Here is a 19,419-nt window from a genome sequence, read left to right as displayed (position 1 = left end):
CATTAAGAAGAGCCCTCAAATAAAAAATTGTCATCACAGTCGGTGATGTCAGTACGCGTGCTGCCAGCCCTCTCTCTTGTGAATATGTATTATTGCCGCTACTCCGTTCAGACCAAGCCATGACAGATGCTCACTGGCCGAGGACACCTGCTGCTGTGTCCACAGGGAGGGGTTAACAGGGTGAGCAGAGAGGACGGGGTTGTATGCAGTTACAGATCAACAGTGGTGGCCTGTGACAAACACAAACCCCTCTTCTTGATGGAACTCATCCCTTACTCTTGCCGTTCCCATGGTAACTCCTACCATTGAATAGCCATGGCCTTGTAGCTGACAGCGTACCTGTATGTGTGTGTGTGTGTGTGTGTGTGTGAGTGTACGTGTGTGCGTTAAGCACCCCCAGGTGTGCTCTGCAGTGTGCGCTCCTCTAATCCACAGTCTGGATTTTTGTGGATTACGAATCAACCCATTAGAGCTCTCTCCCTATCTTTTCTCTCTTCTCATCTCATTCTGCACGTATGATATAGGCCTACTTGGTTTCTGTGTAGAATTTGTTTTTCTAGCCTTGTGTTTACAGGCAGCTTATAGAAGGGATATTTCACCAAAAAATGTAAATTCTCACATCATTTACCCATCCTCATGGCATCCTAGATGTGTATGACTTTCTTTCTTCAGCAGAACACAAAAGAAGATTTTAGGAGAATATCTCAGCTCTTTAGGTCCATACAATGCAAGTGAATGATTATCAGACCTTTGCAGCTCCAAAATCACAGAAATTAAACATAAAACATCAGACTCCAGTGTTTAAATCCATGTCTTCAGAAGTGATATGATAGGTTTGGGTGAGAAAATGTACAATATTTAAGTCCTTTTTTACTCTAAATTATTCTAAACTCAGATGTGAAAGTGAGACTTAACAGGCACCACATGTGACTTTCAGATGTAAAAGTGAAAGTGGAGATTTAGGGTAAAAAGGATTTTAATGTTTATCTGTTTCTCACTTCACTTGCATTGCATGGACCTACAGAGCTGAGATATTTTTCTAAACATCTTCAGTTGTGTTCTGCTGACGAAAGAAAGTCATGCACATCTGGGATGGAATGAGAGTGAGTAAATAATGAGAGAATTTTCATTTTTGGGTGAACTATCCCTTTAATAGTTTTGTGCAACAGTCTATATTTAGTCTGTCGAAGTTGATGCAGGCATGATTAAAACACGACTGTGTATAATTCCGTGTTTCAAAATGGAAAATAATAGACCTCCCATTATTGTGAACCCAATTATTTTCTCAAAAATGGTCCGAAATGTATAAAACTGTCTTTGTTCTCTCACTTTGAACTACAAAACTGAAAATGTTCTAAAAAGCTGCAGATCTCTAGAGCCGAGGACACGAGCGCTCTCCGCGGTGCTGAAAGGATCTGAAACAAACTGTTAGGGGCCATTAATATCGAACGTGTTTTGCGTCCGCTGTTTTTCAATTGTTTTTCTATATAAACATGCAGGAGTGCCGTGTTTTTTAGACGCCGTGTAAAGTTACAGAGTTTTTCAACTGTTAAAAACGCGTCTCGAGACACCTGCATTCATGACGCTGCGTCTAGCTTTTTATCGCAGGCACGTGGTTTTAAAAAGTTTTGTAGGTCTACTTGGGGTAATGTTATGCATCTTTGTTGTTTTCACTCCAACATTTAGGCTAAATCCTAATAAACGTTAGCGCTAGGCTTACATTTAAATAAAGGAGTCTTAGGCCTATATCTGGACCCCCCCAGTACAGGCATTGAGAAATGTGATAAATGTAGACCTTGGCAATGGGTTTTCATGACAAGCAAGATTTCGAAATATGGGCTGTACTTAATTCGGAGAATGATGAGTAACGCTAAATATGATCGCTCTCCCCAGCGGGGGCTTGGCGAGCCGCTGAATCGCAGGCTGGTTGATCGGTGTTGCCAGTCAGTCTATCAGACAGGTTTCACAGAGGAAGCTCTCAGTTATGGGATTGCCTCTCCTCCTTAATGTGATTTAGGGCAGCCGTGACTGTGATATAATACCATCAAGCGTCTCGCACACACAAGCACACCCGCAGCACTAAAGACTAGACATGAATCTCATCCTCCACAGTCAATGAGGAAAATTTGCAAACAAATTTTCCTGCTTAGACATCACTGGTAACAGCACACGGAGAGCACAAGCTCTTTACAATAGTCAGCTCTGCTCAGCTAAGAAGAGAGCACGAGAGCAGTGGGGAGCGAGTGCAGCTTGTGTGTGTGTGTGTGTGTGTGTGTGTGTGTCACAGCATCCGTGGATTCGTTCCAACAGTGTCAGTGGTAGGCAGACTGCGCGAGACACAGACTGGTTTTTGTAACGCACATGTCTATTTCTGACTAAGCGTGTTTTTCTCATCCGGCATGTTTGGCTATACGACACGCTCTCTGAAATTCACCGATATCCAATTTGATTTAAAGTATATGTATAGCCTAAAATGCCTATGGTGTGGATGTCGAACACTACATATAAAAGAACAGTCTATGTAGTGGGAGGAAGGGCTGGAAGTAGAGATAGAGAAAAGTTATATGAGTTCAGTATTACATTTGAATGGAAAAAAGTGACGCCTCAGGAAATTCTTCCGTGGGTAAGACATGACGTCACAAGTGGACACTGACTGATTTTAAAAGCTGCAACACAATACCACCATGTGCTTCCAGACCTCCAATCACAAAAATAGCCTATAGTTTACATTTAACATAAAACAACTTATTAAAATGTTTGGTATATACGCCTAAAATAAACCTATATTTCATCATATATTTAGAAAAAACTTTAATAAATCAGTAAATGTTTAAAATTTCACATAATAATTTAGGTTAGGCTTTTTAAAGATTTCAGTACAGTTTTTACAAATTTGTAAAAAATGTACAATAGCAGCTACAACACAATACCACATGTGCTCCCAGACCACCATTGGTATCAATAGCCTGTACAATTTTTACATAAAAGATAAATAATATGTTTGACATTATGCTGTATAAGTATTTCATTTAGACCTAAATGAATTTCATCATAGGCATATATGTATAGAATGGAACCGACAGTTTATTATTATTATTATTATTATTATTATTATTATTATTTACTATTGTTATAATAAAATCCTTATTAAAATCTTTATTTAGGCTATTAATATTTAAATGGTAAAAGCTGTGGATACCTTGAAGTTGATGTTTGAAATTTAGCTGATTGTGGAATTAATAGACCTTATTCATAGTGAAGGAAGGCAGATTACCTTGCTACAGCCTGTATCCATATTGGCCTATATTTCATCATACAAATAACCTTTATTCAAAGTACACAAAAAGATGCAATAAGGTTTACAGATTTATTATAATGTAGATTATTTAAAAATTGCTCAGTTCAGTTTGATGAGAATGTGTCATACAAATTCGTAAATATTAAAAATAGGCTGTATTTTGAGTACATAATTGAATTAAATTGAACATTTAGCTATTTATAATATCGTTATATTTTAAAATTAATTTATGGATAACTTCAAGGAGAAATCAGTTTCCCACGTGTTAATGTATTTAATTAATGATGCTGCTTTTTAATGCATGGTTTCACTTTGATATTGATAGGTTCTTGCGTGTATAGCAGGCTTGCTCTCCAGTGGTGGACATGGCGTCTATGAGTGAGAAATCAGCGTTGCGCACACTGGAACGAACCATTCTTATCTCACAGAGAGAGGGAGAGGAGGGAGAAAGAAAGCAGCGAGAGGGGAGGAGTGAGGGTAGCACCGGGTTCGCTGTGAGCCATGTTGGATGTGAATGAGAGATGCTGCGCTCGTGCCGCTGCTAGCCGGAGCTCATCGAGAGTAGATGCGAGCTTCCCGGGATCACCGAGCGACCGGGGAGCACGGCGGAAGGAGTAGGGCGGTCGTGGATGAGCTGGTCACTTAGCCGGCGTTTGGAGAGAGAAAGAGAGACACTTCAGTTAAGAGTGAGGGACTGAGAGACTGAAAGAGAGAGAGAGGGGAGGAAGGGGGGAGATAGAGAAAGGATTTCACCAGACTAATGGCTGCACTGCTGCTGGACTTGGGCTCGCTTTCGCCGCTGCTGATACACCTTCTCCTCAGCTCTTTGTTCACTGTCATCCCGGGGAGTGCAGCAGGACCGTGCTGCCGCTCCTTGTGCACCCACCCAGCCCCCGGAGACACTCAAAGCGCAAGCCTGCCCGACAGAACGGCGACGGGGGCTTTGGCTGGGGGCAATTGGAAGATCCACCCTGCACGGTTGATACAGTCGCGTGGACGGCGATCTGAAAGTCTAACGTGTGAACAATGCTTACGATACAGTGCAGAGGGAACCCTCTCTGGTTCATTGCGTCCGGAATATTGGAATTCTAGAATATGCATATCAGAACCGGCACTGCACACCGGACGCAGTCATCGCCAGCCAGTTTGGAGTGACGGTGGCGCCGGAGAGAAGGGCGTTGTTTCTCCTGTTCTCGACTCTCCAGTTCAGAATGACAAAAAGAGGACTATACAAAGGACTAGAGGGTACTCGTGGCCACAAACACATCCACACCTCGGCACGGACGGAGTCGTTGCGCAAAGCGAGCGCCAGGAGCTGGGTTGTGCGGTGTTTCGCTCGCAGGTGGATAACATTAGAACCGTGGATAGGAAATCAAGGCCTGCGGGAGTAAAACGGGAGTTTACCGCTGCCACCAGACCAGCCCGGCCGTCATCTAAAGACTATTCTCATTCTAATGTGGCTTGTATTGTTTTGGACGCCAAAAAATTGAACAAAGCGACAACGGACCGTCCCCTTTCAGCCCTCTTGAATGTTATCGATCTCACCAGAAAGGGCTGGAATGGGTCTTTTAAAGCAGGGTTTGTGAATGCCCGGGGGTGCTCGGAACCACGCGCGCAGCACCTCTCTCCAGAGCAAACAAACAGCTGTCTCGAGTCACACCGGATCACGGAAGCTGCTCTCTTGTGCACAGGTTGTTCTGAAAGACATCCAGCCTGGCACAACAGTGACTGGCACCGGTTCGACATCTCACCAAGGCAAGCGATAGGCGTGAGCTGTGCTGTTTATGGAAGGCGGGCAAAAGAGAATACAAGCACTACATTTTCATACAACAACTCATTATTACTATGTGTGAATGCCAAGGCTGGTAGAACGAACGAGCTGAACACTCGTGAAGAGTGTGGAAATTCTGATCGGAATAGTCCACCGAAGTCTTCTTGTGCACTCAAACGGAATGATGCATTGCGCGAGACTGCTCGAGATTTAATGCCACAGGCTGACTGGGGCGACAACATCTCTCCTGTTGACACAGCTCGCTCTGATGACAGAAAGGCTAATTATCATAGATCAGATGAAATCAGCGCGACTCGCTTTGACTTGACTATCAGTGATGAGCACAAGTCTGACTCATCTGTTACTGACACTACCAGGAGTCTTACTGCATCACATATCTACCTCCTTAACTTAACTAAACGATTCCATGACTCACACACTCACAGTAGTAACGCGCGGAGCGCAAGAGAAGAATCAGCACCAGCCACTCAGTGGACAGCGCCAAGCGCGAGCGCCGTGCACGAGCTCGCTCACTTTACGAACTTTGTTGAAAGTTTGCCTCTGAGGAATTGGAACAGTAACAATAACAACCGTGCAAAAAATTGTAACAACAACAACAACAACAACAACAACAACAAAAACAACAACAAAAGCAGCAGCCCTGTTGATCAAAATACAAATGAAACACAATATATTTCTGTCAGTGAAGAAAGCGACTTTACAAATGAGGGAAGCTCGCGCTTTCCTTGCTCTGCTGCACATGCAGGGTGTGATGAATACAATGCCGACGACAGCTTAACCGCCGATGGGGGAGCCACGCGGCCACAATTAAATTCGGGTAAACGGGTGTCATTACAAGCTGTGGGTGTCAGTCAGCATGAGGAGCAGCTGGAGGCCCCTGTTGAGTGTGGTAGGAGGGAGGGAGAGACAGAGGGCGGGGTGAAAGGGGAGGTAAGGGGGAAGGGAGTCAGACAGCCTGTAGAGAGAGAAAGACAGGAAAGCATGGAGTGGGTGATTGCAGAAGACACAAAGGATGAGGTAATGGAGAAAGACACAAATTTACTTAAAGAGGGAGAAAAAGATCAAGGCAATGGTACTTTTCAGTCAGACAGAGAGGTAGATGAAATAAAAGAGTGGCACAAAAATGAGGGAATATGGAATGAACGAGATGGGCTCAAAAATAGTGAAGATGAGGCAGAAAAATATCTTTACGGCATGAAACAAAAAGAAGGAGAGAGTGATGAAGTGCAGGGAGGAGAGGATCAGGAGTATGACGAAGAGCAGGCAGGTGTCCCTCTTGTTGGGCGCTCCCGCAGGGCTGCTAATCGACACCCCCATTTCCCCCAGTACAACTATCAGGCTCAGGTCGCCGAGAACCAGCCTCCTGGTACGTCAGTCATAACTATGACAGCTGAGGATGCTGATGCTGGTGAGGCAGGCCGACTCAGTTACAGCATGGCCCCTTTAATGAACAGCAGATCCATGGATTACTTCCAAATCGACCCAAATACTGGCCTTCTCACCACCACACACATTCTGGATAGAGAGCACATGGACCTGCACTATTTCCGAGTCACTGCCACAGACCACAGCTCACCACGCCTTTCTGGAACAACTATGGTGACCATCACTGTGGCTGACCGTAATGATCACACTCCTGTGTTTGAGCAAACAGAGTACCGTGAGACAATTCGAGAGAATGTTGAAGAGGGTTATCCTATTCTACAACTACGTGCAACAGATCTCGACTCACTGGCGAACGCCAACATAAGATACAGATTTATTGGTGAAAGTGCAGCTGTTGCACGTTCTGCGTTCGAGATTGACCCACGATCAGGATTGATTACAACACGAGGCATTGTTGACAGAGAAACAAATGAGCGCTACACATTGCTGGTTGAAGCTAATGATCAAGGGAGAGAGCCGGGCCCACGATCGGCTACTGTTAGTGTCCATATCACTGTGTTGGATGAGAACGACAATGTGCCACAGTTCAGTCAAAAGCGGTACGTTGTTGCTGTTAGAGAGGATGTTCGCCCACATTCTGAAATCCTCAGAGTTAGTGCTACGGACCTGGATAAAGATGGGAATGCTGCTGTGCATTATAACATTATAAGTGGGAACAGCCGTGGACAGTTTGCTATCGACAGCGTTACTGGGGAAATCCAGGTCGTCGCACCACTGGACTTTGAGACAGAACGAGAATACACACTACGTCTACGTGCTCAGGACAATGGCCGTCCACCTCTTTCCAACAACACTGGAATTGTGAGTGTGCAGGTCACCGATGTCAATGATAACCCACCAATCTTTGTATCTACGCCATTCCAGGCTACAGTGTTGGAGAGCGCTCCTATTGGTCACTCCATTCTCCATATACAAGCTATTGATACAGATAACAGTGACAATGCACGCCTGGAATACCGTTTAACAGGAACTGGTACAGATACACCATTTCTTATCAATGCTGCCACTGGTTGGGTCACAGTGAGTTCAGAGCTTGACCGTGAATCAGTAGAGCACTACTTTTTTGGTGTTGAGGCACGGGATTATGGCACCCCGCCACTTTCTGCCACGGCTAGTGTTACGATCACAGTAATGGATGTTAATGATAACAGGCCAGAATTTCTTCAAAAAGAGTATTACGTCCGACTCAATGAGGATGCTGCTGTTGGCACAAGTGTGGTCAGCGTAACTGCAGTTGATCGTGATGTAAACAGCGCTGTCACATATCAAATCACTGGTGGAAATACACGTAACCGATTTGCCATAAGCACAGCCAGTGGTTCTGGGCTGGTCTCGTTAGCGTTGCCTTTAGACTACAAACAGGAGCGTCGCTATGTGCTAACAGTCACTGCCTCTGACAGAACTCTCTATGACACCTGTCAGGTGCATGTCAACATCACAGATGCCAACACACACCGCCCAGTATTTCAGAGCGCTCATTATTCAGTCAGTGTAAATGAGGACCGGCCTCCTGGCAGCACCGTGGTGGTTATAAGTGCCACAGACGAAGACGTAGGAGAAAATGCACGCATCACTTACTACTTGGAGGACAATATTCCACAGTTTCGTATCAATCCTGCATCTGGAGCAATTACACTTCAAGCCGAACTAGACTATGAAGACCAGATGACTTACACACTTGCCATTACGGCTCGTGACAACGGAATCCCACAAAAATCCGACACCACATATGTGGAGGTTAACGTTAATGATGTAAATGACAACGCACCTCAGTTCTTGAGTCCCAGATATCAAGGCGGAGTAAGTGAGGATGCCCCGCCCTTTACTAGTGTTCTACAAATCTCTGCCACTGACCGTGATGCTCACGCCAATGGCCGTGTCCAGTATACATTCCAGAATGGAGAAGATGGTGATGGTGATTTCACCATCGAACCGACATCTGGAATAGTCCGGACAGTCAGGAGACTTGACCGTGAAAGTGTTCCATTCTATGAGCTGACAGCATATGCTGTAGATCGAGGTGTTCCACCTCAGCGAACACCTGTACACATTCAAGTCAGTGTCATGGATGTCAATGACAATGCTCCAGTGTTTCCTGCTGATGACTTTGAGGTTCTAGTGAAAGAGAACAGTGCCGTTGGGTCTGTTGTAGCTCAGATTACAGCGACGGACCCAGATGAGGGCCCAAATGCTCAGATTATGTATCAGATTGTGGAAGGAAATATTCCAGAAATCTTCCAGATGGACATTTTTTCAGGAGAACTCACTTCTTTAATTGACCTAGACTATGAGGCACGGAATGAGTATGTAATTGTCGTCCAGGCTACATCAGCACCACTAGTGAGTCGAGCCACAGTGCGGATCCGACTTGTTGACCAGAACGATAATGGGCCCCAAATGCAAGACTTTCAAATCATCTTTAACAACTTTGTATCCAATCGCTCAAACACTTTCCCAAGTGGGGTTATTGGACGAGTTCCGGCCCATGACCCAGATGTTTCGGATCATCTCTATTACACTATAGATCGTGGAAATGAGCTGCACCTGCTACTGCTGAACCACACAAGTGGAGAGATCCGTCTGAGCCGAAAACTGGACAACAACAGACCACTGGTGGCCCCAATGGTGGTCACCGTCACTGGTAAGACCAAAAGCATTGGGAAGAATGAAGAGGGGGAGGGAAAGATGAGAGGGGAAGGCAGGAAGAAAAGGAAATGGGGAAATGTGGCAAGGGCTATTAAGGTCACGATGTTAAAATCAAATCAGGTCAAATTGGTTTGGCTAACTCTTTTCTGCACTGTAAATGGCTCAATGCTGTATTATGAAATATTGCTAGAGGCAATGTGTCAGAATGGATAGTTTATTTTAGAGGAAAGAATGGAAAGAATACCAGATATCTTTGGAGAAAGCAGACTCTTCCCTGTCAGGGCTTTTTTCCTCTAAAAACATTTTGAGATCATTGTGAATTACTTTATGATAGAATGATTTTTACTGGTATTAGCAGGTAGCAATACCCTTTAATGGAGTCAGTGGTAAAATGAGAGGTTATTATTGCTGGGCGAGAATTACTTGGCCACAACGACTGATTTTGTTGATACCATTTTCTTGGAAGTGCAAATAATTGTGGTTTTTGAAAGGTTATAAATGGTGACTTTTTATTATTTAAAGACATGTTGGCTAAAATGGTAAATGTAACATGTTGTGTGTGATTTTTATCACAATCTACACACAAAAAATGCCTGGATTTTAAGCTTGACTGGATTGATGGTGAACAATATTGCTGACATTTTTACATAGTTTTACCTTTTCTGACAGTTTGTGTGTGTATACAATAGGTTGGGGAGTTTGTAAGACTCCAATGTTAGATGTTTGTGTAATTTCTTTGAGTTTTCTGTGCGAATGATGAATGTATTTTTCTGGGGTTGTGTTTTGAATTTGTTTTAGTTTTGCCTGCCTGAATTGAAACATTTAGCTGGTGCTTGTCCACTAAGTACTGTAAAGGGTCACTCTCTGGGTGTTCTGCTCTGTGTATAAATGCACAGTAATGGTGATTTTCTGGGGAAGATAGGTGGAACCAGAATTTACTGGCTCTCTTTTGAATGTCAGTCAAGAGAGGGAATCTGCCCAGTTCTGCCCAACAGCCCAGGCTAAAAGCACTTCTGTGAACTCCCAGGATATTTTTACAGAATTCAAGGTGGAAGATTTCAACTGGACTTTTGTCCCAGAATTCATAATTCAGTTTATATTTGGGTCCCCAGATTTTTCTGCCGTACATAAGTATGGGCTTGATAACACTGTCAGACAATTTCAGCCACAGTTTAATAGGGAGGTTGAATTTAAATAGTGATTTTCTTATAATATAAAACGCCATACGAGCCTTGTCTGTTAGGTCTTTTATTGCCATATCAAACTGTCCAGAAGCCGAGATAGTCAGACCTAAATAATTGTAACTGGTAACATGGTTAAGAATTGTTCCCCCAAGTGTAAAAACATATTTTTGTGTTGAAGATGATAATAGATCTCTATTAATGACCTACTTACATTATTGTTGAGGACATCAGTTCATTAAAAGGTCATTAATAAAGAACTATATACAGGCTACTGAAAGTTTACTGAATGTTTGTTGAAACACTGTTTACTACCTATAGCAAGTCAGTTGATAAGCTGTTATTTTGCTGATGTTATACAGGCTACTGAAAGTTTACTGAATGTTTGTTGAAACACTGTTTACTAGCTATAGCAAGCCAGTTGATAAGTCACTTATAGTCAATTAAATATCTATTTGGGACCATCAAAATAAAGTGTTACCAAATAATCAGTTAGTCTGTTGTTTATTTTAATGCAGCATTTGTTGTCTTTGTACATGTCCTTTTTTAAATCCTAAACGTTTTAATCCACTCTGAATCAGTTTTAGGAACAATCATCATGCCAAACCAAATCAATGGCTTTGAACAGTGAGTTGCTGCTCACTGCAATTCCTCTATAGACGTTCGGGTTAAATTTGTCGCCTTGTTTGTAGATTGGAGCGATTTGATTTTCTTTCCAATTCTCAGGAATGTGTCCTGATTTTAAGAGCAAATTGAATAATTTGAGAATGGCCTCATTCAGTTTGGGACTGCCATGTTTCAACATCTCGTTGCATATTCCATTTTTGAGTTCCTTCAGTGATATGGGGGTGTCAAGATTATTTAATTGACCCTTTATTGTGCATTCCAGATTATATAGTTAGGAATTCAGAATTTTTTGGGTGGGGTTTTATTCATTTTGTATATAAAGGTTTCCAAAATGTTCTGTCCAGGTGTTTGGGTCACAGATGGGAATTTGTACTTCTTTTTTGGACTTTTCCCAGAATGAATTTTTATGAATGGCTTCTTCTATTTTGTTGACCTTTGTTGTCATATGTTCAGCTCTTTTGCTTTTTAGCAGTGATTTGTATTTTTAAAGAGTTTGTTGATAGGTGGCATGTGTTAGTTGATTTGCGGGGTCTCTGTTTTTATTTGATAACAGTCGTAGTTCTTTTCTTGACATTTGACATTCTTTATCAAACAAGTCAGCTTTCGTGATTTCCTTTTTTCTCCTTTTCAGTTTTATTTTATTCAATGATTGGCTGGCAACTGAGAAAAAAATGTTAGTCAATTGTTTTGTTGCCAAATTGATGCTTTTCTCATCTTCTCCAAATGTGGATAGGAGAAACACATCTATCATGTTCTCAACCTGAGTGCTGTGGAGTTTGTCTTCATACTGGGCTGGACTATCTTTTCTCCAGAAGAATCTGGTTGGGAGGGGATACAGTTTAGACTTCTGATCTGAAGATGGTATAAGACTGGCTGACTTGTTTAGACTAATGACAATGTGACAGTGGTCTGAGAAAGGTAGCTGTGACATCACTGTGAAGTAATATATCTTGTTTTGGTCTAGATCTGTGATGGCGTAGTCCACTGTGCTACTACAGTAGGTAAATCGACATAGAGAATCACCCTTTGTTCTGCTGTTAACTATATAGAGACCCAGGCTTTTACAGAGCTACAGAACTTGTTTTCCATTTCTGTTTATTGTGTTGTCATAGTTCTGACATGGTATAGTGGAATGCTTATTTTGATTTATATTTGTATTCTTAATAATATACTTGTTCTCAGAGCTTATCAGTGTTACATCCTTGATTGTTTTACCAAATATTTTCATGCCCCCTCGATGAATGTGGATATGGTCATAAAGGTGCTCATGAGTGATACGCTAATGATTTGCTACATGTACATTTGGCATGACTGCACACACATCAGCTATCTCTGCATTAATGGCATTGATGATGTTTTGTGGAATGTCTCTGTGAGGCAGAAATGTAGAGATGATGACTTTGGCATTGGGGTACATTCCTGTAGATGATTTCGCCACGTTGATTGGAGCTTTGGCAACATCCACTCTCCTGGCGCTGCGGTCGTTTGTCCCAATGTGCAGTATAATGCGTGATGGTGTTCCCAAAACATCCTCTCTCAGCAGCTTCAAAGCAGAGTGAGAGGTGGGACACCAGATATTTTATGACATCAATGAACTCATGTTTTGCGTGACAGGCTTCAATCCTTTCAACATACAGTATGATGTTGACATTTACACTTGTTTACATTTACAAGAGAGAAAAAAAACTTACTTTTAAGCGGCTCTTCAGCATGAAACCATTCTAACGGTGCAGTTTTCAGGATGCGTCACCCAGTGTCAAGTTTCAACATTCAAAGTATATATAGGATATTAAAATGAATAAATGTCTATTTTTCCAGCCTGTTGAATTACTATTTATTTATCACCCCTTATTTTTTTAGATACAGTTCCTATTTATTGTTATTTACACAGGGCAAATGTCCTATTCATCAAATGTTTTTTATTACGTATCATATTTGAATGGGAACATCATTTATTACAGCTGACAGTTACGTGAGCAAACAAGGTTTGAACATGAACTGTAACAAGATCAAACTGAAATTCATGGCTTTGTAACACTTCTGTGTATTAATTTGAAGGCTGTTTATTGGATCAGTTCAGTTAAACATCATATTATGCGACTACGCATTACTTTACGGAGAGCTTACGACCTACTACTTAAGTCTTGCCTTAAGAACAGGTGATCTCTCTTGATTAGCTCCTCTCTCACCCTCTTCAGCTCCTCCCGCAGCTCCAGGTTGTCCTCCTCCAGCTGTCTGATAGCAGAGCTGAGCTGCTGAAGTTGTTGTGGGCTGAGGTGGGTAGTCTGGTTTTGTAGCTGGCAGAGTTTGTTGGTAGTTTCCTCTTTAAACAGGAAGTAGTCCTGCTCCAGCTCAATGACGTTGTCTCTCAAGGCCTTGATCTTTGGAGATGCAGGAAAGACAGGGTGTCTGTGTGCTACAGGGGTGCTTGAGGTGAGGTCAGTGTTTGTGGCTGTTATGTTGTAGGACTCTACACTGCTCTTCACCTCAGGATCTTTCTTTAACTTCTGAATCTCCATTTTAATGTTCATGAAATTCTTCTGGAATTCATCAAGGCTGGGTTCTGACCCCTGGACCATGACTGTACCATTGTGATACAAGTTTACAGTCAGCTTTGTCACTTTTTCACCTTCCAGTGTGCATTTTCTACCTTTACTGATGCCACACGTTCTGCTGCAGTTCATGGCAGTTATGAGAGTGCTGTGCCAGGCTGATGGCTGATCAGTGAAGAAGAGCAGGTTACACTGGACTCTGTTGGGTTCTGGTCCACTGTAGTCAGACAGCATCTCTGGGTTCTCTCTCAGGATCATCTCTTTCATCTTCTTATTTTTGTTTGACTTCTGCTGGATATATTATCTCCAGCTCCTCTTCATTTTTGACAAATGCTACTGCCTTAGGCAGGCCCAAGCTGTAATCAACAGTTTTAACTGCAATAGAATGCTTGGCTAGCAGTTAGCTTGATGTATTGATTATATGAAATTTTTTTTATGTGAGTTTCTTAGAGGTCTTACCTTAAAAATCTTCTGCCTCTTTTATTCTTATTTTAGTTTCCAGTCATTTAAATAGTGTTTGAGTCGTAAAAACATACATTCTCTGGCAAAAAAAATGGAAGTTACAACAGGAGCTGATATTCTTTGCTGCCAACTGCAATCAGAACTCTCTCTCTCTCTCTCTCTCTCTCTCTCTCTCTCTCTCTCTCTCTCTCTCAGAAAAGCACACACATATCTCTATCCACCCCCTCCTGTTCTTTATTCCTTACTAATTTTTGCCTCCTTGCTTATTTTCACTCTGTTCCTTTTTCTCCCACTTTTTCTCCCATATTTGTCTTTTTCTGTAGGTTTAACTAAGTTTGTGTATGTTTATCTAAACAGGCAGAGCTGCATTCTTCTGTATAGTGATATTTTATCAGAGTTTTGACATCCTGAGCTAGATGACTGGCTAAATTGAAGGAATTTCATATTAAATAATTCCTTTGTATTCCGCTTCACCCAGAGAAAACTTTACAGCTTACTAATGAGCACAGAGCTCATCGTTTGTAAGAGATTACATAGTTTGAAGCTTAATTTAGCTATTTTTGTGTCATTTTCCAAGCAAGGCAAATGTGTATGTGTTTAAATGATGTTAACTGTGAGGACTGTGTGTTTACTTTGCTATGTCCATAGTGAGGCAATGTGTAAATGCACATTTATGCCAAAGCTGCATTGGTCTCAGGGATAATACATGTATCGCTAAATGACGTGTTCTGTTCTTGTGTGTGTGTGCGTGTGTGTGTGTGTGTGTGTGTGTGTGTGTGTGTGTGTGTATGCATACAAATAAATGTAGTTTAATAGAGGATTACAGACAGCCTTCTTATCTCTTTCTTTCTCTCTCTCTCTCTATCTCTCTCTCTCTCTCTCTCTCTCTCTCTCCCCCTCTCTCTCTCTCTCTCTCTCTCTCTCTCTCTCTCTCTCTCTCTCTTTCTCTCTGTTCTACTTTTCTCTCTGTTCTACTTTAATTTGAGTGTAATAGGAGGTCCTTAGGGAAAGCCTGGCTTTGGAAACAAACAGAGCACAGTAATCAGCTGTCAAACCAGTGCCCAAGATTTGTGTGTGTGCGTGTGTAATCAAATGGTATAATATACATTCATGCAGGCATTCACATTGTTTACACCTACATCTGGGTTTGTTTGAGCATATATTAAGTGATGTTTTTAAGTTTATACATACAGTTGTACTCAAAAGTTTGCATAACCTTGGAGAATTGATAATATATGTACCATTTTTAAAGAAAACAAGAGTGAGCAGGCAAAACACATTTCTTTTATTTCTTATGGGATTCATATTCAACTGTAGGTTATAACAGAATGGTACAATCATAAAACAAAACATGGCAACATAGAAAAAAATGAAATGACCCCTGTTCAAAAGTCTGCTTACCCTTAGTTCTTAATACTGTGCATTGCCCCCTTTAGCATCAATGACAGCGTGCAGTCTTTTGTAATAGTTGTCTATGAGGCCCCAAATTCTTGCAGGTGGTATAGCTGCCCATTCGTCTTGGCAAAATGCCTCCAGGTCATGCAAAGTCTTTGGTCGTCTTGCATGAACCACACGTTTGAGATCTCCCCAGTGTGGCTAAATGATATTAAGGTCAGGAGACTGTGATGGCCACTCCAGAAACTTCACATTTTTCTGCTGTAACCACTGAAGGGTCCACTTTGCCTTGTGCTTAGGGTCATTGTCATGCTGGAAAGTCCAAGAGCATCCCATGCGCAGCTTTCGTGCAGAAGAAATCAAATTGTCTGCCAGTATTTTCTGATAACATGCTGCATTCATCTTGCCATCAATTTTCACAAGATTCCCCGTGCCTTTAGAGCTCACACACCACCAAAACATCAGTGAGCCACCACCATGCTTCACAGTGGGGATGGTATTCTTTTCACTATAGGCCTTGTTGACCCCTCTCCAAACATAGCGCTTATGGTTGTGACCATAAAGCTCTATTTTGGTCCTGTTACTCCAAATTACAGTGTGCCAGAAGCTGTGAGGCATGTCAAGGTGGTGTCAGGCATATTGTAACCGGGCTTTTATGTGGCATTGGTGCAGTAAAGGCTTCTTTCTGGCAACTCGACCATGCAGCTCATTTTTGTTCAAGTATCGTCGTATTGTGCTCCTTGAAACAACCACACCGTCTTTTTCCAGAGCAGCCTGTATTTCTCCTGAGGTTACCTGTGGGTTTTTCTTTGTATCCCGAACAATTCTTCTGGCAGCTGTGGCTGAAATCTTTCTTGGTCTACCTGACCTTGGCTTGGTATCAAGAGATCCCTGAATTTTCCACTTCTTAATAAGTGACTGAACAGTACTGACTGGCATTTTCAAGGCTTTGGATATCTTTTTATATCCTTTTCCATCTTTATAAAGATCCATTACCTTGTTACGCAGGTCTTTTGACAGTTCTTTTCTGCTCCCCATGGCTCAGTATCTAGCCTGCTCAGTGCATCCACGTGAGAGCTAACAAACTCACTGACTATTTATACACAGACACTAATAGCAATTTAAAAAGCCACAGGTGTGGAAAATTGACCTTTAATTGCCATTTAAACCTGTGTGTGTCACCTTGTGTGTCTGTAACAAGGCCAAACATTCAAGGGAATGTAAACTTTTGATCAGGGCCATTTGGGTGATTTCTGTTACCATTATGATTTAAAAAGGAGCCAAAACTATGTCATAATAAATGGCTTCATATGATCACTATCCTCAAATAAAAGACAGTTTTTTGCATGATCAGTCATATTTTCAAAATCAATGCCAAAATTTCACAATTTCTGCCAGGATATGCAAACTTTTGAGCACAACTGTATGTTTATATGTGTGTCTGTGTAGTTGAATGCATTCTGTTTGTTTCTACTTCTTTGCCAGTTGGGGTAGAAATACATTTATAGGTGACTAATTTCAGCAATAAAGAGCAAATACACCTTAACCTCTCACTATTGTCTGTGCACTATATGTTGTGCGCAAAAAACACACATAGAGGCGTGTGAGACATTTCACTCATGCCACAGTAGTTTAGAAATTCGAATGTTTAGAAACATGTCAAATGTGAGTTACTGTTTTTCCAAGTCATTCATTGCCAGAGTTCTTGAGTGCCTGCATTTTTCTGTATCTGAGTGTGTGTGTGTGTATGTGTGTCAGATTTTTGTGATAGTAAAATATGATAAAACATGATGAACCTACAATGTGGGGGCCAGTGTCTGGTAGTAACAGATTACATGTAAACTGGATTATGTAATCAGATTACATAAATCAAGAACTTGTAATTGGATTACATTACCCATAATCAGATTAGTTACTTTTTATAGATTACATGATTACATATTAACAAGGCAACTGCAGTAAATTGTTTATAATTTATTGATCATCCTAATCATCCTGTTTTTTCAATCTTTTACATTTTTCATTCTAAATCAGCACACAGCTGATATACGTTCGGTAAGCCTTCGAGTGTTTTTGGAAGTGATGGGGAGGGGGAGGGTTGTGTGTATTGCATTCAGAACTGATACTCGCTACTAGCCAGTCAGGTGAAAATGGAGTGGTCTATGTCGGCATTTAACCACTGGATCTATAGAGATAATTTCATTTTTAAGGATACACAGGGCAAAAACATCACTGTGCAATGTAAACTTTGCCTTCGAAAAGTTAATATCCTGTCAACTGCAAAGGATTGTACATCAAATCTAAAGAAGCATTTGGAAACTTTGCATTGCAAATATAACCAACTCAAACACATTTTTTCAATTATTATTTGAATTATCTCTCTGTGTGTAATATAATCATGTGTCGCAATGTCTTTGGAAGGGTTTTGTCCATCAAACGCAAAAAAATGCACAAATATACTTCATTTCATTCAATTGGATTAGTACCATAAAATTACTTTTAGCTTCTTAAATTGCTTTTGTAGTCGGCTTCACAAATGTATATGAATGCATTTTTGGTGTAGTGATAACTTTGAGAAGTTTTTTTGATGCTGATTCACAAATATAACTGGTCTCTTCCTACATGTGGGTGGTGTTTGTAAAATGGCGAAATTGCATAAACACATTTGTGTTAACGTGCCTCGGGAACCTGTCCATAATTTTAGAAACTCCAATAAGAAATGCCTGTTAAGCGTAAATGTACCGTAAAAGGCCTACCTCATAGCCCATGGTGTAAACAGCTTCATAAAGGGACTAAATCATGTCTTTCACATTAATTCACATGTAACAATAACAAAAATGACTGTAAGAGTAGGGTTAGTTACATGCTGTCGATTAACACAGAAACTAATTTGGATTTGTAAAATACAAAAATGTCACTAATGCATGTGCAATGGCTATCTATGAGGTAAGCATTGCACCAGAATAAATACATTTTAATTTTAATTTTAGCCACAAGACTGAAACATTATATGTTATAGGATTTTGTTATACATTAGTGTGATATTCTACACATGTTGTTAGAACTTAAAGGGATAGTTCACCCAAAAATGAATATTCTGTCATTGTTAAATCATCCTCATGTTGTTCCAAACCAGTATGACTCTTTTTTATACAATGAAAGTGAATGGTGAGTGGCGCTGTCATTCTATCTAACATCTCCTTTTGCACTCCATGGACGAATAACAGTGAAATGTGTTTGGAACAACTTGAGGGTGAGTAAATATCAACAGAATTTTCATGAACTATCTCTTTAACTTAATTTAACTTAATTAAATCTCAATCTGGAGCATTTCTTATTCTTTATTTAATTAGAGAAATACATAAATTGGTCAATGGGAGGTCCCCACCACCAGCATATAAAACAAATGCATTTGTGTTTATTCTGTTATTGTGAGCTGGTTAAGGCTATTTTCATGTTCACCTGCAATCCCAAAAGGAAAGAAAAAAAGAGGCCTTTGAAGTATCATCTCACAGACACACATACTGTACACACACAAGCACACAGCGGTATTTCTAAATGATCTCCCTGAGCAAAAGTGGCCTAAAATAAACTTAACTTTAGTTTGGGTAAGAGAGCTAGATTATAAAAGATTTAAAGGGCATGCGAGCAAGAGAGAGATACAATGAAGAATGAACTGAGGGAGTGGTATAGAGGAAAGGAAGGAAAATGAAGAGAAAATAAAAAATAAAAAAACACCGAAGAGGAACAGAGACTCAAAGATGGTTGGAGGTGAATGGGAGAGTTGCGATTGCACAGGAGGAGGAATATAGAGAGTAAGGACTCGCTGTGTTCAACTTTCAGAAAGGAGCTTGGCTTTGAATTGGCTAAAATGAAATTATTTCAGATGAAAGAAATGGAAAATTGCACTCTTTGAAACCTGCCACACAGCTCTTAACAACGTTTCTAAAAGATGACAGTGTGTGTGTGTTACATACCGTATGCATAATGGCTCTATTTGTGCATGTTCTGGTGCTTCTC

General features: G+C 41.1%; 1 protein-coding gene across 1 annotated transcript in view; it reads left to right on the top strand.

The window, feature by feature from the left end:
- Positions 1 to 4,019: 4,019 nt before the first annotated feature.
- Positions 4,020 to 19,419, top strand: part of LOC127424692 (cadherin EGF LAG seven-pass G-type receptor 3-like) — a 69,396-nt gene continuing 53,996 nt past the window's right edge. Inside the window, exons 1-2 of the mRNA XM_051670083.1 lie at positions 4,020 to 5,217; positions 5,329 to 9,177. Of these exons, the coding sequence (XP_051526043.1) occupies positions 4,059 to 5,217; positions 5,329 to 9,177 (5,008 nt within the window). The 5' untranslated portion in view covers positions 4,020 to 4,058. The remainder of the gene's footprint in view (positions 5,218 to 5,328; positions 9,178 to 19,419) is intronic.

This window comes from Myxocyprinus asiaticus, chromosome 33 (assembly GCF_019703515.2).
Source record: "Myxocyprinus asiaticus isolate MX2 ecotype Aquarium Trade chromosome 33, UBuf_Myxa_2, whole genome shotgun sequence".
Lineage (NCBI taxonomy): Eukaryota > Metazoa > Chordata > Actinopteri > Cypriniformes > Catostomidae > Myxocyprinus > Myxocyprinus asiaticus.
This window is presented reverse-complemented; position numbering and strand designations above follow the sequence as displayed.